The sequence below is a fragment of the Podarcis pityusensis genome (assembly GCF_964106645.2).
Source record: "Podarcis pityusensis genome assembly, chromosome: 11".
In the NCBI taxonomy this organism is placed as follows: Eukaryota; Metazoa; Chordata; class Lepidosauria; order Squamata; family Lacertidae; genus Podarcis; species Podarcis pityusensis.
In genome coordinates this window covers 22,731,764-22,755,349 of record NC_138036.1, presented here as the reverse complement: position 1 = coordinate 22,755,349, position 23,586 = coordinate 22,731,764, and the positions used below count along the sequence as shown (strand labels likewise).

At 41.6% G+C, this 23,586-nt stretch overlaps 2 protein-coding genes across 2 annotated transcripts in view; one reads left to right on the top strand and one right to left on the bottom strand.

Moving 5' to 3' along the window:
* LOC308457887 (uncharacterized protein) overlaps positions 1-23,586 on the bottom strand; it is a gene marked incomplete at its 3' end in the record, with an annotated part of 71,395 nt that overhangs the window by 1,183 nt on the left and 46,626 nt on the right. The window lies entirely within an intron of this gene.
* IL6ST (interleukin 6 cytokine family signal transducer) overlaps positions 12,292-23,586 on the top strand; it is a 32,377-nt gene continuing 21,082 nt past the window's right edge. The window contains exons 1-5 of the mRNA XM_080972473.1: positions 12,292-12,470; positions 16,714-16,794; positions 18,227-18,538; positions 20,274-20,406; positions 22,071-22,225. Coding sequence (XP_080828599.1) covers positions 16,728-16,794; positions 18,227-18,538; positions 20,274-20,406; positions 22,071-22,225 — 667 coding nt within the window. The 5' untranslated portion in view covers positions 12,292-12,470; positions 16,714-16,727. The remainder of the gene's footprint in view (positions 12,471-16,713; positions 16,795-18,226; positions 18,539-20,273; positions 20,407-22,070; positions 22,226-23,586) is intronic.

The window sequence follows — 23,586 nt, the reverse complement described above, 5'->3', positions numbered from 1 at the left end:
GCCGCTGAGAGATCCAGCAGAACTAAGAAACAGCTCTCACCTTTGTCCCTTTGTTTTTTTGGGAGTTGTATTCTACATTCTTGAGCTGATGCAATGAAGTGTGTTTGTGGTAGATTTATACTGAACCATCCACACATCTTTCTCCTTTGCTAGTTGCGCTATGATTCTTCCCCAAGATTACCGTGCTTGTGCCCTCTGGCAGGACACTGTTTTGCTACTGCACAACAAAAGCTGGACCAAAAAAAAAAAACCCACTTGGAATATATGTGGTATGGTTTTGAAATGAAGAGGTATATCCACAAAACATTTGCGGGCACAAACAGCATTGAAAGCAGCACTGTGTTTAATCACCTCAATACAGTGGTACCTCAGGTTAAGTACTTAATTCGTTCCGGAGGTCCATTCTTAACCTGAAACTGTTCTTAACCTGAAGCACCAATTTAGCTAATGGGGACTCCTGCTGCCGCTGCGCCACTGGAGCACGATTTCTGTTCTCATCCTGAAGCAAAGTTCTTAACCTGAAGCACTATTTCTGGGTTAGCGGAGTTTGTAACCTGAAGCATATGTAACCTGAAGCGTATGTAACCCAAGGTACCACTGTACCATCATGAGCACAAATCTTAACTGATGCACATTAGAAACGACAGATTATTCAAACCCAGATTATTCAAAGCTAGTAGTAACTTCACAGAAATCGTGAAGGCAGTGGAAGGTAATGAGACACTCACTTCTGGTCTTCCTAAACCAGGAAAGCATGAGTTTCTGGGAATTAGAGGGAAAGCCGAATGTTCCAGGACATAGGTTAAAATGGGAGGACAACTTTTGAATCAACCTACCTGCTGGACAGCTGAAAAGCATTGGAGGAATATTGCTTCTAGTTTGGCTGGAAAGTGGGGTACTGCTAGCATCTCACTCTCCAGCTAAGCTACTAAAGGATGGCATTGAGTATAGAGAATCCAGCTCCCCAGGCTCAATTTGTTGGCCAAATTCTGATATAGGGGGTGAGATATGGGAGGGAGCGCATTGCTTTGTGCATATGGGCATCATTTCAGGACACAATGCTTCTGTTGAGTCACTCTTGGCCACAATCAAACCCAATATTATTTATTTGGAAAGCAACTCATAGAGAACCACTGATTCATGGCCATGTGAATCCTTCTGGTCATGTGGGATACCATCAAATAAAACTGCTATGAACCACTGTCACCTAAAAAGGACATTGGCATGCCATTTAAATGTGCTTATTGTGAATCATGAGACAATGAAACATTCCTTTCTGGCTGTCAGAACTGCCCTAGTCTACATCTTGATGTTGAGTACAGGGCAGAAGTACTGGCAAGGATCCCTTACCCCACTTCAATAGAGCAAAATGAGAGACGGCTGTGGAATACCATCTCCAGTTCCTGTTAGATTTAGCAACGCCAGGGTGTGAAGCAGCATCTACTGATCTGACAAACTGCTAAACAGAAGAGAGAGCAAATCACCTAACATGGTGATATGCACTGACTAAGCAGCTGAGACTTGTTCCATTTGTGTGTGGAGGAAGCAGTGAGCTGGTTCTCTCCCCTAACATTCTCCTCTCCAAGCTGGTGCCCTTCATATGTTTTGGTCTACAACTCACTTTACCCCTGGGGCTTCTGAGAGTTGTAGGCATCACCTCTGGAGAGCACTGGGGACAGGGAAGCTGCTTTAGAGATAAAGGTGTGTTGATTCCAGTCCATACTGTGGGAGAGCCTATGGACCCTGGAAGTGGATCTCTAGGTTTTGTTATTCACTTGATATTGCCCAGGGCAACCCAAAGTGACTTACAACCAACCAGACAGAAAGACCAAAAGAAAGACCAAAAGGAAAAGATGCCAGGGATTTAATCTGGAACATTCTGCATACAAATCAGATGCTCTACCACTGAGCTAAGAAAGCCCTTCCCTTTAGGCAGTGGTGGCTTTTTGTCTTCCTCAACCTTAGGCAGGAGCCTGGAATGATGAGAGAGCAACACAACAGAAAAGGTATTGGAGAGAAAGTCTCCATCCTACCCCATAAACAGCAGGTTGAAAAATTTCTTCATTCAAAGAGGATCTGTTGGCAAATGCAAGGGAACGACTTGCAGGTGTGATCCTACTCCTCCATCACTGCCTAAGGATGTTTTCTTAAAGACAGTGCTGCTCACCTAAAGACAAGGCAGTGGAGAATCACTTTTGTCACAATAGATGTGAAGGTGTCAGCCAGTGTATGAGCTTTCCTAGTTGTACCACTTTGTGCTCGGTTCCAGCAAGCCCATGGCTTTCAAACTATTACATTTAAAACCAAACTAAATGAATAATGGTGTCCTGCCATGCTCCCACTGAACTCTGCATACTATCAATATAATTAGTTCGCATTTCCATACCTAGTCCTGTGACTGTGATTTGTTTTAACTGTTTTGAATGGTAGGCACCTGACCTAGGACTTGCTGGTGAAGGGCAGGGAATTAATGTATTTATTAATGTATTTAATGTATTTATGATTGTTATTATTCCATAAAATATATTTCATAAAATTTCATAAAATGTGTTTCATAAAATTTACATGCTGCTTGATTGGAAAAGAAAAACCTCAAAGGGGTTTACAAAAAGAATAAGAATAATAATGAAGGGGTGTCAATCATGGTCACCAAATCTTGTGTTGTTTGCACATGAACATCTGCTACAGAACATGCAGTTGTCTTTACCTTAACCCTTCTGGTTTTTCAACAAAATCAACCACTTGTCAGGAAGCTGTATGGCTATGTGAGCATTATCTGTCTTTACCAGGCCACTTCGCACTGAAATAGGAAGAGGGCTTGTTGCTTCCTTCCTCTTCAAAGCACAGGCCACATTCGATTGCTGGGGCATCTTGCCCTTGCCCACATTGAGGTGCTTTATTTTTGCCATACTGCTTCGGTGTTGAGTGGCAACTGTTGCCTGAGTGGCTCAATGACATCACACATTTGAATTCCAAAGGGGAGTTGCCAAAATCAATCTTTGACGTTCCTTTGCCTGGCAGATCTCAGGTTGGAAACGAACAGGGAGGGCTCCCTGTGTAGATTAAATACTGGGACCAAGCAGGAGCCAAAGTCCTGCAGAGGAGGAGCAAACTGTTAGTGCTCCAGGTATCCAAAAGATTGTTTATTCCCTAAAGACGCCCTAATTTTCAAGTGCTTTTTGATATTATTAATGCTTTTAAAATATTTTAGATGTGTTTAATTGTAGTTTTATTTGCAACAATGACAAAACCAGAGGAATAAGAGTGGGCAAGCAAAATTATAAAACCAAAGCATTTGCAGACAATAAGCATTCGCAGTCTTAACTTTGGAACAACCCTTAGAAAGTGCATTAGAGTTATTAAAGGAGATAAACGAATTTGCAAAACTGGCAGGCTTTAAAATAAACAAAGATAAAACCAATATGTCAGTCAAGAACATGGATGATCATGTTAAAAAGAAATTAGGGGAAATTGCTAGTTGGGAAATAGAGGGGGGGAATGAAGTATTTAGGAATGTGGTTGATGGCAAATAATCATAATATCTATAAGGATAATTATAGGAAGACTTGGAAAGAAATTTTAAAAGACCTAGATATATAGGGCAGAATGTAACTATCTCTAATGGGGAGAATCTGGGCGATAAAAATGAATATTCTCCTAAAAATGTTATTTCTGTTTCAAATGACCCCAACGCTTAATGATGTATGCTGTCTTAAAGAATGGTAAAAAGTTCTGTCTAAATTTATATGGAGGGGGGAGAAATCCAGGATAAAACATAATATTCTTATTGATATAAAAGATAGAGGCTATAATCATTCATGAGCAATTTCAGCAGCAAAACCCAATGAAAAATCTGTACCTGCTGGCTTGTGGCGTATCTTCAGGGGAAGAAAAGGCTAATCGTAAACCCTACTCAAATCTGAAGTGGGTCCCTAAGATTGCATTGCAGTGCTGTTAGTCTGCATGTTATTTTCACTGAAACATGCATTTTTATGCACTCTTTAGCCCAGGTATATGCATTTTTGCACACTTTACCTGGCTGAAGAACTGCATTGAAAATTTGGAGAGCTGAAAACTTCAAAGGATGGCTGCATTTCAGTTCACGCATTGTTTCAAAAAGTACAAGTCTGGTAGGCTCTCCTTTTCATGTGAACTAAACTGAATTTCCCCAGCATCCCTCCTTCCAACTTGACTTCTATCGTGCTTTCCCCCGTTAAGTGTGCAGAACAATACAGCCTCATCAGCAACCATGGCTGAACCTACTGAAGGCGGTGGACATGGTTGACAGGCTTAAGAGCCATGAATCTGGGGAACAGCTGCTCTGTCCAGAATAAAGTTCCAGATGAGGAACGAGGGAGTTGAGCCAAATAGGTTGAGGGTGAAGACGGGTTGAAGAGTGTCTGAGAAGTGGAATGGCAACGTGACAACAAGCAGACTGGAAACATCGCAGGAACCAAGCCAGCAACGGCAAAGCAGGAAGCCAAGCTCAGAAAGGTCACATCCACACCATGCATTGCAAGCACTCTTATTCCACTTTAACAATCACAGTGGCCTCCTGCTTTGCCAAAGGCAAAAAGGGGTTGGTCCCCCCCCCCCTTTTGGAGGGATTTCTGAAGCAAATGCAACACATAAGTAGTGAAGAAAGTCTGAAATTTATCAAGCAGCAGGCTTATCTCGCACAAGAAGAAAATAGATCAGGCAAATAACAACCCCTCCTTTCAGTGGCTGGGAGCCCCAGGGATATAGCAGCAGAGTAGACCTTCATCTAGCCAGGCTATGCAACACCTACATCAGTTTGTGCCTGCATCAAACCTTCTCCTCTCTCTGGCTCAGACCCTATGGTTTTTATACCCTTGTTCACCCCAAGTCATGAGGCTTAATTGCTTAACCAACTTCACCCGGCTTGATTGTTAAGCTACCTTCACCTGCCTTGGGGGGGTGGGGTGGCTGGTCTCATGATCTAGGCCAGCAGGCAAGCAAAGTAATTAATCTACAATTGTGTTATCTCTGCAGAAGGAGCATTCCTGCAAGCAATCAAGTCAGCAGGAATCACTACTGCTGAGTTTAGGAGAGTGGTGAAGCCCTGCTTTATTAAGTGTTAATTGCACAAGGCCACCTACGCCTCCTCGGGTTAACCATTTATTTTCCACTACACCTCCTTGCAACTCTCAGCACACTTAATGAATTACAGTTCCCAGGTTTCTTTGGGGGAAGCCATGACCCTTAAAGTGGCATGAGATCATAAGACGAGCAGCTGGATCAGGCCAAGGGCCCATCTTGTCCAGCATCCTGTTCTCAAAGCAGCTAACTAGATGCCAGTGTGGAAACCTGTGTGGCATTCGTACGGAGCCCCCGGTCATCTCACGAACTATTGACCCTTACACCACTAATCCGCTGCCACCAACCAGGTCCTCCCCAGTAAATCACTTAGTCTCAGTCAGGTTCTTAAGTTAATAAAGAAGAGTGTAGTTTACTGCAAACACAAATAAACTTTAACTACATTCAAAACGTTGTTACTCTTTACCTTCTTAGTCTTATTTTATGCTGTCTCTAACTCTTCTACCTCCCCTCATACAAGAACCAAGTGCACTAATTGTCTCTCTATTTCCAACTGTCTGCCAACTGCTTTCCCAACTAACCAACTAAAACCAACCAACCCAAACCTCGGGCTAAGCCCTTTTATAAACAGGTAGGCTCCGCCTCTGGCTTTTCTATTGGTCTACCTATTAACTCTTTCTCTCCCCCGTACAGACATTTTAAAAAAAAACCGGGCAAACGCCACACCTGCAAGCAGGATTTGATCACAAGAACGCTCTTCCCTCCTGTGGCAGTCATGTTGCACCCCGGGAGCTGCTGGAGGGGTGACAAGTGAGGGTGCAGGCCTGATGAAGTGAATGTGAAAAGAGGCTTGCAATGCAATACACAAAGCCATTGGAAACCTGAAGCCAGTGGGATCAAGACTGCTCTGTTATAGGATAGCTAGTTTAAGTGCTTTGTAGACAGTACTTCCTCCAGAATCTACCCCTTTCTCTGATGAAATGTGAGGCTGAAAGTATGAAAGAACTGCAAAAAAAGACTGCCAGCAATGTCAGATCATTCAATCCTTAGCTCTTGATTAGTTCTTGGGTGGTTGTGCAGCTGGGATACCTGACCAGACACCTGAGTTCAGAAACAATAGCCAAACAATTCCAGGGAACGGTTGTGGCTCAGTAGCAGAGCATCTGCAAAAGGTACAACTCCTGGAATCTGCAAGTAATATTAGGGGAGTTCCCTGTGTGAAATTCTGGAGAGCTGCTGCCAGTCAGTATAGAGATACAGATTACCTGGACCTTTGGACTCCTCCCAGGCCACAAACCCCTTCCCATGTCCTCACCAGCCCTGCTCCTTGCCCTTTTGCCAGACTGGGAGTGTCCTTCAGCTATGACAATGCCTTTGGCTTGCCTGGGTGGAGAGAGCAGTATGTAAACATCTGACTTTTGCATGGCTGAATGCATGTCCTACTGTCCGTAGGTAAAACAACTGCATCTGTTGCTCTGCCTACTGTTGCCACTGCTTCCACCCACTGCCCGCATGTGGGCTCCAGAAGATTGCCCATGAGAGTCACTGTGTCCCTCTGGCTGAAAAAGTTTCCTGTGCCCTCTGCAGTTGACAAGGTTTGTTTCCAGTTATGGAGGCTGGGATTTGGTGGGGAGACAAGGTGTTCTTCTTTCCCCAGCAGGACTCAGCTTGTCCCATAGGTGTTGTCTTGCCTCCAGGGAAGGCTCAAAGGTAGGTGGGAGCTGGGCTAGCCTGGAGACAGCCTTTGTTCTGCAGTGGCTGGGCCTGTCTCTACACGACAAGTCAGGTATGATGGTATGAAGAAGTACCTGGACTCAGATTATTTCTGTATTTCCAGTCATTAAACTCATGTAAATGTACACTGGTTGCTCTCTCTTCCCTCCAAATAACCTCTATGCTTTTCAGTTGCAGAGAGCAAAAAACTGGTTTCTCTCAATCTTCTCAATTCAGCCAATCTACTCTGATCCAATAGTAAACCATTCCTATGGTTAGGATGCCACCCTCTATCTCCAGTACAGAACAACAAACCCCTGTGTTGCAAACTTAACACAACAAACAATACAAGCAACATGAAGACCAGTTTACTAGATAGCACTGCAATTCTTATTGCGTTACATGATTTAGTACAACAAAAACAAAATGTGTACACTTGTGAATTCTCTAATATATTTGAAAGTGAAAGGACACACGTCTGTCAATCTTTGAAAGTCCGTAGACTTTTGCCCACAGGATAACATCTATTACTTTGTTTCAACCATAGACTTATTATACTTCTATGGACTTTCAAAGATTGACAGACGTGCGTTCATTCACTTTCAAATATATTAGAGAATTCACAAGTGTACACATTTTGTTTTTGTTGTACTTACCTTCTATCTCCAGGGCAGAAACGAAGTAAACACATAAGCACAACATGTGAAAAATTGCCCTTTTTACTGGCCCAGGATCAACTCATTTGCCCTATGGAGGAAGAGATATGAGAACACAGCTCCTATCTCTATAAGGACTCTCAAAATATAATTTATGGTGTTAGTGTGTTGTCCTTCCCACAAGGAATTCAGGGTAGCAATACAGGAAGCTCTCACATGTTATCCTCACAATGACCCTGAGAGACACAACAACTGGGATAAGGTTGAAAAACTCACATTGGAAAGATTTAAAATTGACAGTGCAATCCAGTGAAACAATCCCATCAAGTTCAGTGGATTTTATTCCAAGCTAAGTGGGTGTAGAATAGAAGGTGAAATAATTGAATTGAATCTCCTTCATTCCTCTTTGCAACTTCCTCAGGGGAGCCACCTGTTTTGTGCAATTCTATATACATGTACTCAGAAGTAATTCCTACTGAGTTCTGTAATACTTGTCCCATGTAAAGCGGTATAGAATTAGAATTTAATTCCTATAGCCCAGGCATGGCCAAACTTGGCCCTCCAGATGTTTTGGGACTACAATTCCCATCATCCCTGACCACTGGTCCGGTTAGCTAGAGATGACGGGAATTGTAGTCCCAAAACATCTGGAGGGCCAAGTTTGGCCATGCCTGCTATAGGCTATAACATTTTTCATAATTCCTGATCATTGGTCATATTGGCTGGGGCTCAAGTGGGTGCAGAATAGCAAGGCAGCTTCAGAAACAGGATTGAGAAAGTAAAGGGGGCGCACATGGTGGAAATGAGAAGATCTAAGGTGTTATTGTAGGGGAGTGGAGGGTTGGTGAGCAGGGAGGCAGAGCCCCCCGGCAATTACTGTAAATAAGAATTAAATATCTGCACAGTATTCATGTAAGGGACCATCACTGCTCAGTTTGATTAAAAGAACTAAAATGTTACTTGCAACCAGGGAAGGATCCTCCCAGTTTCTCATATTTCCAGTCTTCTAAGTTCAGTTTTCCAAATTTCCATATCAGTTTGTGGTTTATTTGTTTTTTTTAAGAGAGTCCTCATAAAAATTTATCAGTACCTTAGTACAAGTTTATTCTCATATGCACATTTTGGCAAAGCAGCTTTCCCCAAGAGAATGTATTTTCCCCAATAGATGCATTAATATGCTACTCTAACATGTTCATTTTCACATACAACACTTGACCGGAGTACAGTGGTACCTCAGGTTAAGTACTTAATTCATTCTGGAGGTCCGTTCTTAACCTGAAACTGTTCTTAACCTGAAGCACCACTTTAACTAATGGGGCCTCCTGCTGCCGCTGCGCTGCCAGAGCACGATTTCTGTTCTCATCCTGAAGCAAAGTTCTTAACCCGAGGGACTATTTCTGGGTTAGTGGAGTCTGTAACCTGAAGCGTATGTAACCCGAGGTACCACTGTACTGCATTGAAGGATCGGTGTGTTTTGGTTCACATGTTGTTTCAGAAAATGCATATTTACCTTTAAATGAGAACTGAAACAAATTTCTCCCCATCCCTATTTGCAACTAAAATGGTTTAGAAAGATACTTCTTTTGCGTACAAAGCCCCCAAAGTATGGCAAAAGAATTTTTGAGAAACATGGACTCAACAGTTTTTATTATGCAGCATGCTAAGATTTTCTGAATTGTCAATTTATTTAAGTGTGCGGTTTATATATTTGTTACAGCTAATGATATTGATAATAATAATAATAATAATAATAATAATAATAATAATAATAATTTATTATTTATACCCCGCCCATCTGGCTGGGTTTCCCCGGCCACTCTGGGCGGCTTCCAAAAGAATATTAAAATACTATAATACATCAAACATTAAAAGCTTCCCGAAACAGGGCTGCCTTCAGATGTCTTCTAAAAGCCTGGTAGTTGTTGTTCTCTTTGACATCTGGTGGGAGGGTGTTCCACAGGGAAGGCGCCACTACCGAGAAGGCCCTCTGCCTGGTTCCCTGTAACTTGGCTTCTCGCAGTGAGGGAACCGCCAGAAGGCCCTCAGTGCTGGACCTCAGTGTCCGGGTAGAACGATGGGGGTGGAGACGCTCCTTCAGATATACTAGAAATACTGACTGTTTTCTGGATTGCATCTTCAGCCTGAATATCGTCTGTTAGTAATGTTGATATTCAGTGCCAGCATTACATGTAAGCTAAACAAGCTATAACTTAGGGCCCCACTCTCTTGGGGGCCCCCAAAAAATTCAAAGAGGAAAAAAACTAGATGTACATTCCCAAAATATAAGATAAAAAACAAATAAAATAAAACCTACATACAACAAGTGCTGTATGTAGGTTTTTATTGTGTTGTGTATGGACCTATTGGGTGCATAAATTACCATATAGCATATATTCAACACAAAAAACAGCGACAATTTGTTGTTGACAAAGCACAGGTGGATATATAAAGGGCACCATTACTTCAGTAGCTTAGGGCCTCATAAAACCTAAATCTGGCCCTGCTGTTATTTGAAAGGCAGAGAAACACCAGCTGTTTGCAATTTTTAAAGGATTCTGTAATAAGGGTGAGACACTGAAATGGAACCCATCTGAAATCAATTTAATAAATTTGCACTTGTAAGGTCACAGGTTGGTGTAAGATCACTTTTTGTTTTCAGAGTAAAACTAGAGTTATTCATGTGTCTGAGTTTTAATTGTTTCTCACAAACACAGTTCAAACAAAGCACACACACACACAATTCATGAGGTATGTCAGTAGTAATTTTTAGAATATTAATGACTAGTTTCCTTTGCTATTCATAGCTTTGTTTTCCAAGTAAAAGGGGGTTGAGAGTGTGAAGTAGCTATTTCAATTTTTCCACCAGGATTTCCTTGAGCAGGTAGAGGAGTGCCCTTCTTGTTCTTATCTAGGTAAGTTTTGTCTTTGTTCCATTATTTTAAGTCTATTGCTATGGCCACTTGTGCTCCTGGACTCACCACTTCCATGTGGCCCCCAGAAGATTACCCACAAGGGAATATGGACCTCTGACTGAAAAAATGTCCCCTGTCCCAATGCAGAGGAACCATTTCAGAACAGAAACAAGAAAATCCAGAATTTTCAGCTCGCCGGGAGCCTGCTGTTTATCTGTGTTCCTTCTGTGATACAGACATGAAAACAAGGCAGACACACCCCTGCCTTGGCCTGCGCCAACTGATACAGTGTTTGGGTGGCTTGTGGCTGTCATCACATTAGTTTTCTGTGTGGTGGTGTTTCCATAGGTGCTGAGGGTGTGTTTGTGTGTCATTTCCACATCATCTGCAGATTCTGCATAGGGTTTCTTTTTTCCCGCCTGGGCTGAGTGGTCATAGGATATTGTGGCTGTAGTGGTAGTGCATCTCCCCCTTCCCCAAGGTAATTTAATTAATATATTTATTTACTGCTCTTCATCACTGCGGCAGCAATCCCAGGGCATTAAAAATGCAAATTGCAGTTCATATAAACAAGCAAAACTTCACCAACCTGCTCTTAACTAACCCAATAATAAACAGACAGGCTGAGGTACTAATATCCAGAGAATGCCAGAATGTAAACTTACATGAAGAGTCTTCTCCAACCTTGGAGACTGGAGTACAAAACATCTGGAGGGCACTAGGTTGGGGAAGACTGGTTTATGCAATGGGCTGCCATTTTGTTATCTAATCAACAGAAACACTGTCACAAGAGCTATCTGTTTCTCATATTTTCATCCTTTATTTCTGTCCTGTTTTATACATTTGAAACAGAATCTTCCCAGCAGCTTGTAAACAATGCTTCTTTGGAGAAACTATGCTTTAATTTCTGGAAGGATGGCTGTGAAATTATTTTGCATTAGAAAAATGTGGTACAGTGGCACCTTAAAGATAATCAAATGCCTGTGTCAATAATAAGTGAACTCTGACAGATGGAAGCTATTACCATAAACAAAGATAGTTGAGGCACCTTACAGTGCAATCCCATCCATGTCTACTCAAAAGTAAGGCCCAGTGACTTTAATGGGGCTTGCATCCAATAAATGGGGAATTGTTTAGGGGGGGGGTTGTTACTGATATTAGTATTTTGTAACTTTCCTTTTCGATACTATTATGATTCCTGTGGAAACAATTTCCATTCGGTTGTGTACTTTTTGACTACTTTTGTTATGTTTGTAATTATGTAAACCTTTTCATGCTTTAAGCTGCGTGGAGCAGCGTTTTAACTATCATTATTATTTAGCAAATTATACTGCCCTTCATCCGAAGATCCCAGACTTACAAATAAAATGATGGTGACTGAAAGGACTGCAACTGTAATATAAAGACTTAACAGATTCATTATAGTCATCAGCTTTCGTGGTCTTTCCCTTTCCCTTCCCTTTTCCTGTAGTGAGAACCTTGCTGGTATTTGAAGCGCTACATAATAAAAAAACCCAAAATCAGCTCAATTATCCAGTGTACCTTGCTCACGTGCTAATAAGCAACCGAGCTCAACCGGGCTCCCTTCCAAAGTAAGCCAGCATATCGGATTGCACCTTCAGCCTGCAAAGCGCACATTCAGCGCACATTCATTGCCAAGCCCTGGGAATGTACTGGGTTTACTTTTGCTGGTTAATTGATTGGGGCACAGAGCAAGGGGGGAGGATGTCACACCCTCTGAACGTTCGCTGCCCTGCGCGCAGGCGCCGTTGAGCGCTTGCGGCTCGCCACGCTGAATCGCAGCGCCCCCCGCCCACCTCCCCCTTTCCCGGCCTCTCTTCCCCTCCCTTCCCCCGCCCCTGCTGGGACCAGGAGCCCGAAATCCTGGCAGCCCAGAGGCCCGTTACGGGAAGCACCACCTCTGCCGTCTGCCCCGCCCATGACCGTGACGTCACCGCCCTGCCTACCAATGGCGGCTCGAGCGAGGCGCTCGAGCTAGCGGAGTGAAGCCGTCAGTCAAGGCGAGCGGCGCACCGCAGTTCATAAGGTGTGCGCGTCGGCGGCGGTTCGTGAGGCGTCTGGCGGGGACGGCGATGGTCCGAGGCCTGTGGGAGTAGCGCGCCAGGAGGAGGTGAGTGAGGGGTGGGTTTACCGGCCCGCGTTGGCCTTCGGCCGATGGGAGCAGCCTGTTGGCCAGGCCGAAAAGGAAAACTTGGCAGCTGTCCTCAGGGGGGCGAGGCGAGCCGCTCTCCGCTTCCCCCCGCGGACGGGCCTTGTCCTCCGAAGGCTGTGAGGGAACGAAGCCCGTTCTCGAGAAGCCCTCCTCGGTCGGGCTCTGGCCTCTGAGGCGGCCCCTGAAACTGCTTTCTCCTCAGCGGGAGCGCTTTTAATGTGCGCGGCTGAGGCGCGTCCCGCTTTTCGGGCGCCTCGCGTTGCTTTGGGACGCCCACCGGCGCCTCAGACCGTCAGCGCTGGGTCGGCCTGGTTTGCGACGACGCCCCCTGGTAACATTTCTCTTAGAAACCACCCTCCTCTAGTCGCGGCCGAGGGTGGCAGCAGAATTCCCCCTGCCCTCGTCTTCCTGCGCGTTCTTACGTGCGCGAAGAGGGGTCGGGGGGGGAGGGGCGACTGCTCCGTACTCCGGTCTGCCTTGAGTTCTCAACCGAATGGGGCAAGTGGTCGTTCTTCCGCGACTAAGCATTCAAACTAATATCTATGCAAATATCTATTGAAAGGCTACCCTGTCGCGATCGGTTTGGAGAATCTGAGCTAATTTCTCACGGTTATTCCTTCCCCTCTTTTACACGATAAAGCTCAGCGGTCGTAGCAGATATACAACCTTATCTTATGGGTCTTTCCTCCACTGTTGCAATCTGGCCGTCCCTGATCTTTTCACTCCTGCTATAACTTTTTTTTTACTTTTCCAAATTCTTATCTGTGGGGAGTTTTTTCAGGTAAGCCCCACCCTACATAATCGATCACATGATGCAGTGCACACACCCCATCTGAATGGGAATGCACATCAACTTTGTGGGGGCCCAGCCCCTTGAAATATGTTACTGTGGGGGCCAAAGCCCCTGCGGCCCCTAGGAGTTGGCTCCTATGGTGGGCACCCATTGCCATTCTAAGAGAAAGAAGAAGGCATTCATGTTGAGTTCCAGCACCTCTTTTTCTAGAAAAATAGCACTGCCGATAAGTCAAATGAGGGTTGTGCCAGTGGCATTTGATCAGTGGACTAGGAAGACTAGGCTGGTCCCCTAAATGTCCTCCTGGTGTCTCCTCCCCAAAGCCCAGAAAGCTGCTGCCCCGCTTAGGGAGGGAGGCACAGTGCTCACCTGCAGTTGCAACTTTGGAGGGCCCCAATCACCCTCACAAGCTGGTTCCTCTGGCCCTAACTGATTACCTATGAAAAAAATCACTGCATGCCACTGGATTGTATGTATGGCCAGGAGCTGAATCATACCCCTGCAGTCCAGGTCTCATTGTGTTGGTGGTAAACCTGTTCCTAAACTGGGGGCTACCTTTGTGTTGCCCTTTAGACACTACTGGGCTACAACTCCCATTGGCATAGCCAATGGTTTGGGATGATGGGAGTTGTAAGCCAGCAGTATCTTCCTTTCACTCCCGTTCTTTGACTTCCACTTGTACAGTTTTAGACCAAACTGCTTTGGAGGAGGATGCAGTCTTTTTGTTGTTATATGCAGTTGATGGCATGCTATATAAACAATAGTGATAATGTGCAGTGTTCTAACACATTCTTGATATTGAATAGTACTGGGGTCAAGCTAGAAGTACATGGTGGCATAGAGATTGGCTGTCATTCATCCTAGTTGATATCTCTTTTGAAAGGCAGACTGGTGCATCTCAATATTGTCTCTACTGTGTTTCTGGGCTTGCCATTTGTGTACTTCCTCTCCCCACCCTCCCAAGGATGCTAGGATCATCAGTATGCCTGATTAGGGGATTTCCACAGTGTTACTTGACTACAGTAGTGTATGGCATATAAAGGAAATGATACTATTTTTATTTGTATGATAAATTTAAGTAGAGTGCTGAGAATTAGTACAGGAGAGTGGTGAGAATTTTCTCGGCGTGTGGTTCTTTTACCTGAGTTGACGGTTTGCCTTTGACAAGATGGGAAACATAAGCAGTAGCCAGTAAAATTTTCTTAAGGTGCTTCTTGGTTTGCTGTCAGTCAAAAAGGACAAGATCAAAGTAAGCTTTCCATTCCCCCCCCCCCCCGCAAGAACTTCTTGTGGATTCCGATGATCTTCTGTTGGGCATTAACAGTCTACTATTTTAGCTAAAATTGTATTGGTACTTTGCAACCAAAATTTATTATAATATAGATTTTGGTTCTAAATACTGTATTAATGTAATGTGCAGCCTGATCATTGCAGTTAGGCATGTCTAGTCCCATTGAAGTAAGAAGAGCTGAGAGTGCATATGCATAGGATTGCACTGTTGGTGGTGGGCAGTATTAAAATTCTGTTCTATGATGTTAGATGCACTGGAAAGAACTATGTTGGCTTTCATTTTTAAAGCACTTTGTTCTGCCTAGAAAACGTATGCAGGCCTTGTAAAGCAGAAATGCATTTCAAATCTGCAGTAGAATCAATTCTTAAGAGTCATATTTCAAAGATCCAGGTGTCAGGAGATAATTTCTAACTTGTAAGATCTGCATATGGGGGTGGTGTGTGGGTGGGAATTCTATATGCGCACACAATTTTAATCTGAAATTGTAACATATGCCTGGGTTGCATTTCACATTAACCTGTAGTTAAAATAATCTTATTTAATATGAACAAGCACCATGCCAGTGTGTACTCCTCAAAGGTCTGTGTCTTGTTCCTCCCTTGCTCCAGCTCCTCTGGGGAGAAAACAAATCAGAATTTGGCTTGTTACTTGTGAACCCAGTCTTTTGGTTTGTTACTCTTCAGACAAACTATGAGCAGAAGCAGGGCAGCAGGAGGGAGAGAGAAGTTTCAGTGTGACACACAAACCAGGCCATGCAGACCATGCAAACTTCTTCTTCTAAATGGGAACATTAACAAGGGTAGATTAAACCCCAAAGTACACATAATCTGAACGCCCATCTCCTCCTCTCAGACATTCTTTGGCACAAAGATCAGTGGAAGGGGGGCCCTCTTGGTGGTTCAACCACTTTCCAAAGCTCAGGGTGGCAGCCTCTGTATCCCTTAAATTGTTGAACTCCCTACAGAGGTGCATCTAGAACCTTCATTGTACAACCAAAGATGCATCTCTCCCCTGTCTGTTGATACCTGAGTTGCATGTTTTTATAATGCACCTAATTTTTGTAGTTTTAAGTTGTTTTACACTGATTTTAATATTGTGTCTTAATGGTTTTAACTTTCCCGGAGACCTTAGGATGAAGGATCAGGTAATAAATTGTTATTATGCTAACCCAAACATACTAAATCAGATATATATACCTTTTAGAAAATGTGCATCATTGGCCAAGGAAAGTTCTAGCCACAAGACAAAAAATGGACTTTATCAGTATATTTAACCATGATCACTAAGTAAACCACAACTGTCAATTTTATATTTTTATAAAATCAATATTGTGATAATAATTAACAAGCAAGCTAGACATAAATTATATATAAAATGGAGTGTGTGTTAGTTTATACTTTTCCCTCACTTTATTGCATTGTGATAATGGTTGAGAAGTGAGCTCAGTAGCCACGCTCAGGCGCATATTGTACCTGGTCATTGACCACTTGTGACCAAGTGAAGATGCCTGGGCGCCAGGATGGCACCTGACATCTCCACCATCTGAAGGTTCATGCCTGGGGGATCATTGGATCTGAACTGTTTTCACACACTAATACCACATCCTGTAGAATTCTGTCAGGTTTATTTATCTTTACAATTGAAATGGATTTCAGAAAGCAAAATGCTTTTTCTGTGCAGCCTGAACAGGAGCAGGTACCATTAAGAAAAAGAGGTAGGAATAGGAACATATGTGGACTGTCCCTGAATCGAGTACTTTTCTTCTTTAAGTTTTCAGAGTTCTTAAGCTAGCTCAAGGTGGTCATCCGAACTAACCAGATGCTTAATTGATATTCAATCAATCATTTGAAGAAAAAAAAAGACTTTAGAGCCATCTTGCCCCAAAATGGCAACTAGACAATTGGGGAGTTGCCTGTATTCCTGTTCTCACTCTTGGCTGTTTCCCTGAGTGCTATTCTTTTCTTGCTTTCCACAAAACCTTTTTGTTCATGGTTAATAAACCTGTCAGAACAGAGTAAACTACAGAACCTGTCTCCTGAGAAGTGTCTTCATACAAAGAAAATAGTGACTGATTGAGCAGAGTAAAAATATTATATATAAAAAAATTGTTTTTACAGAGACTTGGTTCAAGATGTTTTCAAAATGGAGTTGGTTACTGCAAGCTGTGTGTACTCTCCTGAGCATTTACTCCTTTGGAGGTAAGTCTGCAGGATTAATAATAATAAATTGTTCCACTGTATTATTAAGCTCTGTCAGTTTGTTGATTTGTATACATTATAGAAAATGATTCTTGATTTTTAGTTTGAATCTATTATATGGAAGGCAACGGCATAGAGACTACAGGCTTGTCAGATCTATTTGTTGTTTTTTTTATTAAAACCACAAGATCTGTGAGCCAGAGCCAGGTGTAAAAGGCATACAGTTAGATTACATTCTGAGTCTTTGTATTTGTTTTCGGTAGCAGAACTGAATCAAGTTCACTGAAAAGTCCACTCCTGGTTAACCCAGACTTTCTTCATTTCGGGAGCCTAATGTAAGGGGGGGGCGGTATTCTAGATAGATACCGTTGGCTTGTAAAGTCAAAATATAAAAAGTTGTGAAACAAGCCAATAGTTGATGTGGTAATATGAAAGGAAGGATATTTAACTTATTATCAGGTTTTCTAGCTTGCTAAGTTCCTCTTTTTAAAAAGAAATCCTGTACAGTAGAGAAAGATTACACAAAAACCAATTAAGTTACTACATGTGGTATGTTGCGGTGGAAAGTGAGAAGATGGTTGAAATATTTCCTGCAAGATTAATATTTAAATTGCACAGACAAAATTGAATAATATGCTTTTGGAAATGAAATATAGGTGAAATTTCAAGACAATGTTTCTCTTTACATAATATTAAACAGGCCTAAGGAAATGTAACACATATGTACTGCTACCTCTGCACATTTCTATCTTTTTTATTCACTCCTAATTCTGATGTTTGATAATGAAACTATCTTTGAAATCATGATATGTGGGGGAGTTCACTTAACTAGCACAGACAAGAAATGCAAATAGTCCTTAGGAAAATGATTACAGTTGCTAGATCTAATGTCTTGGATCCTTAGAAATGAGAACAGAAGTAAAGCTTCCTTTCCCTCCCCCATCCTCTGCATTACCCTGAACAGCCTCTGGAGACAGTTGGGGTTCCTCATGAACAATGTGGGATGGGTTTGCTATGGTAGGGGAGGATTTTCCCCCAGATTGGAAGGAAATTCCCAGCTATCCCAGCAGTCTCTGGTACCCCATCCCAAATTGTTCGGGGGGGGGGAACCATTTGGAGTAGCTTTTCAAGGTGCAGAGCTCTCACAGGATCTCACTGGAACCCAGAAGCTGCTGCTGCTGCTGCTGCTGCTGCTGCTTGTGGGTGGGGGGGTGCCCATGGATGGGCAGGCCCAGAGGTGAATTCAAGAAACCTATCTATGAACTTCCATCCAGTCATTTATCTTGGATCCAAGCAAATGTTGTCAATTAATGTACACTAGAAAAGTAAAGGGGGAAATGTATTTTCTAGGTAACTATTGTCTTCCGTTGTCATATTGTATGCTTATAGCAATAGTAGCCATGAACAATACCAAACAAATGATCTCTCTCAGTTTCAGATGGATATGCGCAATCATGTGGCTATATAACTCCGGAGTCTGCTGTAGTATCCCTTGAGTCCAGCTTTACAGCATACTGCATTCTTAGTGACTATTGTCTAGATTATGGCAACCTTCGTGCTGATAAAGTTATCTGGAGAATTCAAACTAAGGTTGTTCCTAAAGAACACTATAGCATAATAAATGAAACTGTTTCAAGAGTAACATTCAATGATACGTCTATATTGGCTTCTCCTCTGACTTGTAACATCTTAGTGGCAGGAAGCATTGAGCAGAATATCTATGGAATTCAAGTTGCCTTGGGCTGTAAGTATTTCTCCTTAAATTCTTCCTTGTGGGGATACACATAAAAGGAACAATCTATTGCCATACAGTGGACCCTCTAATTACATACCACTCTGGATATGTAACTTTCAAGTTACGAACGTGGCAAACCCAGAAGTGTATACTTCCGGGTTTCGCCACATGCACAGAAGCGGCACCTCTGCCTACGGACTTTTCGGGTTGTGGATGGACCCCTGGAACAAATTTAATTCATATCTGGAGGGTCCACTGTATAGTCATTCTCCTGCTCCTTATAACACTCTTAGAGGATGTTGGATTTTGTCAAATATATTGAAGACAACATGGAGAAATGAGAAACTTTTATTTCACATAGTTGAAAGGTACCAAGTAAAGAAGAAAAAAGTTACATCGTCACTTGGCAAATATGTCACCAGGCAGGAGTAAGGGCAGAAATTGCTGCCTGAATGATGTTTGTTCCACATAGTAACTACACAATTTCTGCCCTTGTACTGTATTATGAGATTCTGAGTATGATTTTATTTTGAGAATAGTGGTGACCCATCTGTAGAACCTGTCAAAGATGTAAAATGGGATATAAGTTTTCTAAATAAAGTTTAACTATGTTACATGGGGATAGGCATTATGCTTCCATAAGAAAGGCAGTTCAGCAGGTATGCCTGTATTGTGTAGCATCAGTTTCAGTGTAGCCCTTTGATCCCTGTTCCTTCTGGCTTATTCAATCTAGCAGAGAGGGTGGTTGGGTACAGAGTGTGATTAGCACTTCATTGATTGCAGGGGTGGTGCATGCTGCCTTGGAAGAGGTAGTGGTGTGTCCTCCCTTAAATAAACCAATCCTGGGCCCCTTAGTTATACTAGTTCCTCTACCGGTAAAAAATACCCTCTTCTTGGGTAGGTGGTAGAGAGAGTTTCAGTGCAGGATGACCACCTACTATTCTTGGATAATGCATTTTTTTTATTCCAGTCTGGGTTCAGGCCTGGTCATGGGAATGAATTGGCCTTGGTCACCCTGATGGATGAGCTTTACAAAGAGCAGGGCAAGCAGTGTGCAACCTTGTTCCTGCTTCTCGAATCTGCATCTTTTGACACCATTGGTCATGGCATCTTCCTTGACTGGGAGCAGTCATTGGGCTTTTTTGTACACAATGTTATGGCTCCTGTTACCCCTTTAGGGTTGTCTGCCCTGAAACCATATAGGTCAGTAGTTAGTAGGATACACCACCTTAGTTGGCACCATGGCCATTCTGTTTGGAGTGTCATCTGACCCTAAGCTATTGTAGAATAGCAGAAATCCTTCTGTGAGTAGCCTGCTTGCACAATATTGGATGCAACTTGGGGAATAAACAGGTGAACAATATTAGATTTTGATACACAAATTCTAATTACAGCTGTATATGCTGCCTCGTATGTAAAAATGATACTATTGCTTCAAGTGTTTTTATTTTCCTATTTTATTTGTAAGCTGTCTGGAGTCCCTCTGAGGGAAAAAGGCAGGAAATAAATACTTCCCTTCTTGTAATATTTTATGTCAACTGTGGTGTTTTGATGTACTTCCTTTTTACCTTTACCTTTGATGACCTTTTGACATGAATGCTCTGCTTTACAGTATTGAAAAAAACAATTAAAAATGAGTTTGGGTTTTTTTGAAAAAATTGATTAGGACCAAAATGAATTCATGTTGTTTTTGCAAGTGTACTCCTAGATTAACTTCTGTTTATTTGTGTGTGTTTAAATGCAGTTTCTCCAGACAAGCCTGAGAATTTGAGTTGCATTGTGCATCAGACTGGAAGAAAGACATATTCTCAAACTTGTACTTGGGAGCCTGGAAGATACACATTTCTGGACACCAATTATACTTTGAAATCTCGATGGTAGATACATTTTTTCAGTTTTAAAGACCTGTAGTTAATTTGTTGAATACAAAACTTTGAATTCTTAATATTTGTTGTTAAGCATACAATTTTTTAAAGGGAAGTCACTTGTTCAAAATATTTAAACATTGCTCTACACTGTGTCTAAGCAGCACAGTGGTCCTGCTAGTTTCAAAGAGCTGAAAGCCAAAATAGGCAGTGGATGAGAAAAAAGGGAACTAAAACTACTGAATAGCTGAATCTTGAGGGACTATAACTTTGGTTACTGATATGGTTTGCAACCAGGGTGGATAAATAATCAGATTTATTTTTTTTAGTTAAATCGGATATTTTTTTAAATAAAATGCTTTTGGACGAAACCTCTTTCTAAAGATAGTTTTCTATTTCAGTTACATTATTGTCCAAAAGCTATCCATCAGGAAATAAGGATTTGTTTTTAATTATGTAGCATGAGGTTTTATATGCAGTGTTTAGATTTTTTGGTAAATGAATTCCACTAATCCATTCACATTGTCATGCTCTTTCAGAGGTTTCTGTAAGATTATTTGGGACATTTTTTTCTAACAAGAAGATATTATCACGGATGCTTGTTTTTGCTGTTCTAAAAAGTTTGAATTTGTGTCTGCAGAGATAACATGCCTTTTCTTCAAAGGAAAAATGTTATAAAATAAACATGCAGAGTTGAGGAAAAAAACCTTAATCCCATTGTTCCTTTGCAAATTTATATACACAGAATCAACCCCTTAGCTCTTAAATGCTAAGTTCCAAGAGGTTCAATGAATAGATTGTTTGGAGTGGAATAGATCTGCACAAGTACCTAAGCGTGAAGCAGTAAAAATGAAAGCGCAACCTTGTGAGCAGAATACTCACAATATATGCATATTCATAATAATCATAATTATCTGTCTATGTATTTCTAATAGTATAACCAAATCGGTAATTTTTGATATAACTGTAAAAACTACTCTGAAAATTTATTATTCCAAAAATGAAACCTTCATCTGGTTGTGAATATTAAGATTATACCAGCAAAAATGACTCCTTCTCTAAAAAAATTATTTAAATCAGTAAATCTTACTGACTAGTGATTTAAATTGATTTGATTTAAATCAAATCCATGCTGTTTGCAGCAAGATTTTTTTTTTAAAGAGCAGAATATTTTGTAAGAGGAAAAGAGAGAACAATAGTTTGCTTTAAATCCCCCCACAACAGAAAACAACATAATGTTTAGAAATATCTACCAGACTTTTGGTTGATGCATACATGTCAACCTACTTATGACTGGTTAGATGGTGTACCAGTTAAAAATAAATAAATAAATAAATAAATAAATAAGAACAGCCACTTCCTATTTTACTTAAAAGTATTTCGATTAAAGCAAATTGCTTTTGGATTAAAGCAAATTGCTTTTGGAAAAAAAAATCTGATTTGGTGTCCTTTTATCAAAGCCCCACCTTTAAATAAATAAATTTCTTTGTGATATTGTGGGGCAAATGCTACAGTCCAAAGCTCATTTACTACAGAGTAAGTTTCATTGAATTCTGCTAGACTCACCTCTATTTAAATCTGTCAAGGATATGTACATATAGTTGTGGTTTTTGAAGTATTGGGACCAATATAAATTTTAGTGTATTAAATCCTGCTTCTTTTTCTCCAACTTCTAGGCCAAACGAAGAGTTTCCTGACTGCCTGGGTGCCAATAATTCTTGTACCAGTACTGTGGTTGTATTTTTTGTCGACTTGGAAGTGTGGGTAGAAGCAAAGAATGCTCTTGGGGTAGTTGAATCTGACCGCATTGTGTTTGATCCTATAAAACATGGTAAATATATCAGAAGAGCTACTCCTATGAATGATTTCATATCGTCATATCTTCTAAGGAAGATAATGTTTCTTTATATGGTGAAAAAAGGAATAGGGTGGAAGAACAAGACCACCACCTCAGTGTCATACTTCTAGTTAAAAGTCACACTGGGGAGAATCTAGAAAATTATGGTAAACCAATGTGCCTGAAGCTGGAGGGCAATGGCTTAGGAAAAATATCTAAAATTTTTAAGAGGACAATAGCTGGCAAAGAAAACTGATGAGACCCCCCGAGAGACTTTAAGCAGAGACTTACCAACCAAAGATTCTGGGTTCATCAAGCAGCCTGCTCCCCTTCCATAATGGGATTGCTAACTCCAGGCATCAAAAGACGCAGCTTCTAACAGTTGGATTTCTGTAGCCAAAAATAGATACACCAGCCTTTCTGGAGGTGGCTCCTCTTAATTATTTTAGTTGCTTCTCCTCTAGTTCTCTGATAATGGTTGAGTCTCATAGAATGGATCCGAATAAACCAAACAATTGGTTTAATTTACTGGTTTTAGCACAAAGCAAGTGTCACTTGCACTCAGGTCAATCCTATCTACTGTTTGATTTTATTCAACGTAGTTCCTACACAGAGTTTGGGTGGACTGAACCCAAAAAAAGGTACTCAAATGTAGTTTTTAAAATAGAGTTATTAATAAAATTCACCATATGGATTATATATTTCCTGTGTTAAACTAACTCAACTGGCTTCCTGTGCATTTCAGGGCATGATCCGAAGTGCTTTTTTAACATTTTAAAGAGATTTCGCCTGATTTCATAATGGCATCCGGTGATTAGCACATGTCAAATTTCAAGACAGGATGCTAAATAACTAATCAGTGGTTACAACAAGCACCTTTGAATTCACTTTCAGCACCAGTTAGCTGTTTTGTGCAAGGAGCCTGCCTTCAAAGGGACTTGATCAACAATTACAGGAATCTCTGTTGAAGTCTGTTTGGGGACCTGGCCCCCTCTCCTGTATGAACCTCTCCCGTAGTTACGATATTCAGAGCTCCTTACCTTGTTGCTCCTACTTTCATAGGTTAGGCAGGTGGCAAATGTGGAATAGGACCTTTTTTGTGGCTATAGAAAACTCACATTCAGGATACAGTCACTTTCAAGTTTTAGGCACCAATTGAAACATTTTCATTTTTCTGAGATTTTATTATTAGGTTGGTGCTTTCATTGCCACTTCTGAGTGTTACACTCCAATTTTTGTTTTATTTTGCTGTTCACTTTTTTATCAGGTGTTTTATTTTATTGCCTTATATTTACTAGGTACATTTTTATACATTTTGCAGAGCTTCCATGATGTCAAATTCCAGCAGTATTGCA